The 7,460-nt window shown below is 35.3% G+C and overlaps 1 protein-coding gene across 1 annotated transcript; it reads right to left on the reverse strand.

Annotated features, from left to right (window-relative positions):
* LOC109834481 lies at positions 2,397–7,460 on the reverse strand. Its single transcript, XM_020402505.1, has 4 exons — positions 7,313–7,460; positions 4,766–5,197; positions 4,359–4,659; positions 2,397–3,053 (listed from the first exon to the last, which is right to left on the reverse strand). Exons 1-4 carry the CDS (start codon positions 7,376–7,378, stop codon positions 2,914–2,916), a joined length of 939 nt encoding a protein of 312 aa, XP_020258094.1. The 5' UTR covers positions 7,379–7,460; the 3' UTR covers positions 2,397–2,913.

Genomic DNA, 7,460 nt, shown 5'->3' on the forward strand with positions numbered 1-7,460 from the left:
TTCGATAAAAAATATAAAACAATCAGCGAAATAGATTAATTCATAATTGTCTCTAATTGTGAAAACCTAACTAAAGGGTGGAATTAAAAATCACAAGAAAGTGAACTTACTTTTTCAAGGGGTTGGCCCCTTCTGAAATAAATTTTCTTCTTCAATCTTCAATCTTCTTCTGGTTTAATCATTCACAATTAAACAAAGAAATCAAAGAACCAAAATCAGGAAATTTTAATTACAAGCACCCTCCCTGACAACAACACAAAAACTTGATGGAGATAAAATTATGCTAAGTTGCATGTGCACAACAATCAAGTTATAGTATTTAATATATTGATCCATGTGAAAGGAGAGTATTAGAAAGACTAATCTAAGTAGGTTCTTGAAATATGTAAGAATAAAGAATGAGAGTGATGTGTTTTAGGTAGAGGGTTTTGCCACAAAATGAAAGGCTAAAACAAGAGGCAAGAAATAGAGAAAAAGAAGGCAAATAAAAAGAAAACAAAGAGAAAAATCAAGAAATCTAAATAATAAACAATTAAAAAGATGGAGGAAAATTAAAAGAGGAGACTAAAAATCTAGGATTGAATCCACTAGTTAATTTCAGTTTAAAATTAAGAAATACTCTCTTTTAATTCTCATATTACTTTAGAATTCTTAAGCATAGACTATACAATTACTCAAAACAAGCATAACCTATCAAATTCACTTCTAAGTAATATCACTGCTATAATATAGAAATGACTAAGTGTTAATCTCATTCTAAAAGATGATGTGTATCCTAGATTAACTGTACACCGAGTCGATCCGACTCCACGAAGTTCGAACCAGAAGACATCATTACTCAGCCCCTTTCTAGAAGGGCGAGTCGAGAAGCATCCTCACTCGGACCTTGCTACTAATGCCAATTCTGTGCATTGTCATTCATTGGGTCGAGTCGAGAAGTCCTCTCATCAAAGCGGCCGAGTCAAAAGGCGTCCTTTCTCGGCCCTCTCGCAAGGCCGAGATGTAAGACGGTCATTCTCGAACCCCCCGCTAACAACCAATTACCATCACATTAAATGCATTGTCGGATAACCATTACATCAACCCCAAAAGTCTTAATGACTCATAGAATCTTGTCAGCACCTTACTTTTCCTGTCACCATCACATTAATCACATAGATAACTCATACCACCCGTAGCCAACACCTGTAAAGTATCGACCGAGTGAGCTGACTGCTTGGACTCGGCCGAAGTTACACAATTTCCCTCCTAGATCGTTTTAAGCATAAAGAGAGTAATTTAAAAAATCAAAAGGAAATTAAGCTAGTTTCACCTAATCCTAGATTTCCTAGAAGAATTAGCTACTCATATTATAAAATAAAAATTAAACAAAATTATACTAAAAAGCAGTAAAGATAAAAAAGTAAATCTAAACTATAAAGGAAATAAAGAAAGAAAGAAAATCAACTCTATAAAATAAATCTACACCACAAAGCATGAAATAAATCTACACTATAAAACAGTAAATCTAATCTACTAAACATGAAATTAAAAACTAAAATTACTAAAATATGTAAAAAAATAAGAAAGAAAATAAAGACTTACACTGCAAGGGGTTAGCTCCTTGAAAAGCAAATCCTTATTACTAAAAGAATGGGGAAAAAATTATTTATTGCAAAATAAAAGTTTATAATTTAGAAGGTCTTCTCAATTAAGAGTAATTATTCTCTCTAAAATAGAATTTATAAAATTTTACATATCCAAACTCCTCGCTCTCTATCCCTATTTATAGTCTACAGCAATCCACTATGAGCCGGGCCGCGTCGTGACCCATGGCGAGCTACGTCGGGTCAGCCCGCGGGTCGAACCGGCTCACGCCCAACCCTAATCATGTTAGAATAAACTGCAATATTCGCTTAGTAAAGAATAAACAACAGTACGATCTGTTTGGGATGCAAGAAAATTTGTATGCAGAAAAAATTATCAGGGATGTTTTACGAACTTGACTGATGCTTTTGTCAACAAAACACCATTAGAGCTGCGTTACTGTTAGTTTTTTCTTAATACATTGCTGACATAATATTCCATTTAAGATACTAAGAAAAATAAGAAAACCATCTTTGGTCATATTTCAGACAAAAAATATATATAGCATCAAAATGCTTTTTTCGGCCTATACGGAGAATATCATCACCATCCAATAATTTTCTAAAAGACATTCCCATAAGGAATCAGTGATTGATCCAAATACAATTTTTTCACACAAAAGGCTCCTCGTATGTGTGAAAAGAAAAGAAGAAGCAAAAAGAAAAGAAAGAAAAAGTGAAAGAGCCACCATATGAGAATCTCAAAATCATCCAGATTATGTTTAAAAATCTCAACTTATAGGAAACTATTGACAGAGTTACATGTACATGGAGATCCAAAACAGAAGGATAATATAGTGCGACTTGAGTCTCACAAAGTTCTCCGAAACTTGGGTAACATACAAAACAACATATGAAAAAAACTCTGCCTTTGATTTACACAATGCTAAACAACTTTTAAGAACAAAGGGGATATATAATCTGTTGCCTCCCTTGTACATATCCAACAGAGATGTTCTGTAGGCAGTTAAAGAAAGGCTAATAACAAAACACAGGCTACCAGGAGCAGGATTCATAGTTTTGTATTGGGAATTTACATTTATATTCTGTGTACAAGATGGGGAATTTTTCACCTGACACAAAGCCGCGGCCAAGTATATAATTTCACGCTTTGGGCTGCACCTCGGTTGACGTTTCTGCTTTGCCATGAAGAAAGTAGAGCTTTCCGGGCAGAGAACCATGCCACTTTACGCATCTTGGCAAGTAGTACATGGAGATTTAAGCAGAACATGCGGCATGTCTGACTCCTAACTCTTTGGATCAGAATTGATGTTAAACTCATGGAAGATCACTTTGCAAGGACAATGGTTTTGCCAAGAACAAAAAGCACAAGTGACAATTCAATGAAGAATATCGTGTTAATCAGTCCTCGGTCCACTGCCCACCCGAAGATAGTGATTCCTCCCGGGTTCGACTGAAGGTATAATACTGCATACATAATAAAATAAAATAATATAAAGATAAAAAGTCATGTTTGTGATAAGTAGATTGACAAAGAATATGTCAGGATCACAAAAGGATTTTGTGAGATAAATGGGGAAGTTACTATTTAGTTGTTATGTAGTGGGATTAGTTACAGCTAAATGGCAGAGGACTAGGATAGTACTCGTCTTCTAAGTGAACTGATGAATACAATCTCTCCGTTACTCTCTTAATATTCTCCCTGGTTCTTGTTCTTCTTCCTCCTAATCTTCTCTCTAATCCTTCCTCTTGCTCCGTTATCATGTTTACTTTCTAAATTTTTATGGCGGGTAATGGAAGAGATGAGGTCAGATCTCAGCCACTAACAGAACACAATGAGATGGTTCTAGTCACAAATGAACTAGAAGTTGCACTATACAGGGGAATCACGTATATGTAATGGATTAACGTAGAAAAGAATAGCTAACTTTATGGAATCTCATCTAGATTGATATCTGAAAATGAAGCTTATCCCCAAATGCACTTTAGGAAACAGTTGTTTATGCCCAGACAACAATAAAGCATTTATAATTACCATGAGTCAGGATGCAACCTGGATGAGGTGTTTATGAAAGTGTGATAATGTATCTTGCTGACTAAAAAAATTTCTCGCTAATCACAGGACTTGAAACTCAGACTTCCCACAATTCACCCCATCCCTACACTGATGATCAAGGCCACTACATCTTCATATAATGCTCAACACCTTTTTTCAACGATATTTAAGCCCACTTAGATGAATGAACCAAAAAAAAAAAAGCTTTTCTTCAATATATTACATTGGTATACTTTTGTTTATGTTCTGAAGTTAGATATCACAATCACAAATATATAAACAAAACTTTCTAACTTACGAATTTTCAATACAATGGAATATGATTTTTGCTTGTTCCGGACAGAAAGGAACTGCTGTTATGAATTGAGTTACAAGTTTATATTCTAATTACTTCAAGAGTTCAAGAAACAACTTGAAACATTAGGGAACATTTTTTCACCCCTTCACATGCTTCTTGTTGATAAGATTTTACTCCTTTTATTCAACCTTTATCTATTTTACAAGACATCAGAGCGTCCATATGATGGAAATTTTGTCTCGGAATATAGGTCACAATCTAACTTTAAATTCTTTTCTTGTATAGAACAATCAATGATCTCAATTACGCAGTTCGTAAAAAATATCTATCAGTTTGGTTGGTATCATGCCAAAGAGTTTTGACTTTTGTGGTTTTAGTACAAAAACGAGATGTTGAATTTTCTGGTTGGATTACTTACCGAGAGCTTGTCTCTTGTGGTATGAAGGCAAATAAGGAGACATATGACCAGTATTATGCAATGTAACATTGTCTAATGACTCCAGATCACTTTCGGATGAAACCATTGGCATTCTAATTGCTGGAATAAACCCCAAATTACCAGAGCCATTTGCACCTCTCGAATGAGAACATTCAGAACTGCATGTTATCCAGGCATGCCAGTTGCTAGCTATTGCTGCTACTCCTTGAGCTTTATGTGTAATTTTAGCAGCTGAGTGCAGGCAGAGGACAACACCAACAACCTGAACAATAGAAGATACCTGTGGCATGGAGGAAAATGAGACAACCTAAGTTCTGTCTAAGAAGATATCAAAAACAACTTGCTCATAAATTAACCAAGAAGAAGATTATTTACAGTAGACTTACAGCCAAATTCCCAGCATTAAAAAAATTGACCTTTTCACTATATCCTGTAGTTTGGAAAAGCATCACACACTGACTAGTTGAAATAAATGAGAACACTAATAGGAGAAATATCCGGAACCGATGGCTGATTTTTGAAAGATTATAACGTAGGCGAGCATGCTCTTCCAGAAATATTAAAGTATCTGAATCCCTTTCTGGAAGTTTACTGTAATCCTCAAAGTGAATGACTTGCAAATTAAAGACCAAGTTGAGCAAGATGCAAGCTGATAAAAATATCACCGTCAAGTACACCCATGACAGAACTGAAGCTAACAAAACCACGGAAGACCTCCATAATGAGTCATGAAAGATGCATACAGATCGGCTGATTTCTCGAGCAGTTTTTATAATAAAGCATGGTAATATCCACCAAAGAAGCAAGCGAAAAAAATCCTGCAAAATTAGTATGTGATGCCCTCCTTTACTATGAAGCCTTTACAGAAAACAAAATTAGCATCGAGTTTTAGTGGTGCATTGCATACATCTATTTGTATTTCTTAACAGAATAAGGTACAAACCCAAACAGGCAGGACAAGCACTTGTTATATTTCAGTTGAACAATGAAAAGATAGATATTATAGAGGTAAAGTAAACATATCAAATACTCAGCTGGAGCCAATTTCTATATTGGTCTGATACTAAATGGGTAGAGACAGTGTCAAGGCTCCTGTTAAAGCTATTATACTGGTAATAACCTTATCTATCTTTCCGAACCAATACCTTCAGTAGGTAGCTTTTGAAGTTCAGGAAGGCAGATCATTACTGAAGGATAGCAAATTCATAAAAGTTAAATAATTTGAACATAGTACCAAATAGAATGAAAGTAGATCCTGGTCCTGAATAACCAGATCCATGAAATGACATACAGTAGGAGGAATTGTATCCATGTAAGATATTTTCGATAGAAGAAGGGTTTTGTGCATCCCGTGTACACTGTTGAATGCATCTAACATTTGAAAGACAATCCAATGCATCTAGATGTCCAATGGCCTTATAAACTCTTGTGAACTTAGATGTATGACTCAAAATGTGTGGCTTGATTGCATCCGTGATCTTGCTTTCATCACCAACCTAGAAGGATCCTGAAGGCCAAAACCACTCTAACACTAAGCATGTGTCAGTAAATATCCTGGAAGACAGAGGAGCCAGTTTCCAAATATCTACTTACCTCTGAGTTTCTTTTTAAATCCAGTTCCCATAAATCGCACAAAGAAAAAGGAACTGCCCTGTATATATACAGGGTCTGCAATAATATACTTGACAGATAAGGGAACCGGTTTGAATCATAGACTCTGGCACTCCCTAATTTTTCAGTATTGTAGGTGATCTTGCTATAACACTCTGACGCTCTTGTTGTTGTTCTTTTCGTTTTAAACTTCCTCTCAGGTAGCTCGAAGTTACGGAGAGCCGCAGGATGACGGAAATCCTGGCATAGTCGCCGTCGCAGATTTTACTATTAGAGACTCCACCGTAGTTTTGTATTTTCATTCAGACATCCTTATTTCCATAATGGGTATTCGGGGACCACATTCCTCAAAGATGTTTTTTTATAGCCATAACTTTCATTTCCTCTTTATTGATTTCACAAGGAGCAAATTGCAACCTTACAGTTTTTCTCTAAAGAAGGAATTTCATGGCTAACTGTTTTGTCAGTTATTGAAGCGTTAATGAAACTCCCCAAAGATGTTGCAAATTCGAAGTGTATATCAAAATTTAATTTACATATAAAATTTAAACCAATCTTCAGTATCAATGACATAATGATGTTTCCATGAAGCGAGAAAACTTATACACAGAGGATAAAAAATAAATTCAGGCGCATGAATGACTCTGTTCAAATTTGTGCAAATATTTCAAATAGCATAAACCTTATAACTTCAATCAAAGTTAGAAGTATCTAAATAGAGAATTATTTTTCCATGCATCCAAGTATAATTAGTAGTCTGATTAACTAAAATCACAAGCTGCGCTTGTAATGATTTATCAACTATCTTTCCACAAAATTTCCAACCTGAAGTGGTTCAAATCCATTCACATATTTCACTAGCATAATGTCTCATGTAATTGATATGCATAGATAATTGCAGGGCTTACGCAATTATCCAACCTATCTCAGTGCAATAAACTGAAATTTTGCCTCCATTTCTCTTTTGCCAAACAAGACCAATAACAACAGAGCCTTTTATCTCAAATGTTTAAGGTCGTATACAGGTTGTCATTTCTATTATGTGTTATCACCTCCGTTTTCTTAATTGCTTCCAATCAAGTCACAAAATTATACAAATAGTCTCTATTTATAATCTTATTACTTCTCTATATGGTGCATTAATTCTGCCGGACGACCAAAAGTGGCTTGAAGCTCTAATCCAGATACCGAAATAGCAATCCAGAGTCTTTTACGTACCACGCAACAAGAAGTTCCAAACTTTCCTCCTAGAATCAATTAATAAATACCCAATTCCATAAATATCAACCATAATCCTACAAAAAAAAAAAAAAAAAATTCACCTGAATCTTTCTCACATACTCGTTCTGAAACCTCTGAACCTCTCCATGAAGCGGATCCACGAACATAAACTTCCTAATCCCGAACTTGTACAAGTTCTTGGAGATGCAAACCAAAGAGGACGCCAGCAGCGACGCCTGCCGACACGAG

The sequence above is a fragment of the Asparagus officinalis genome, chromosome 3 (assembly GCF_001876935.1).
Source record: "Asparagus officinalis chromosome 3, Aspof.V1, whole genome shotgun sequence".
NCBI classification, from domain to species: Eukaryota; Viridiplantae; Streptophyta; class Magnoliopsida; order Asparagales; family Asparagaceae; genus Asparagus; species Asparagus officinalis.

Bases quoted from the DNA above. Each gene is read 5' to 3' on its own strand.
- LOC109834481 (XM_020402505.1), bottom strand. From the start codon at position 7,378: ATGTTCGTGGATCCGCTTCATGGAGAGGTTCAGAGGTTTCAGAACGAG. The intron at 4,660-4,765 runs GTAAGTCTACTG...TCCATGCCACAG, and splicing joins TTAATGCTGGGAATTTGGCT to GTATCTTCTATTGTTCAGGT. The intron at 3,054-4,358 runs GTAAGTAATCCA...TTATGTATGCAG, and splicing joins CCACAAGAGACAAGCTCTCG to TATTATACCTTCAGTCGAAC.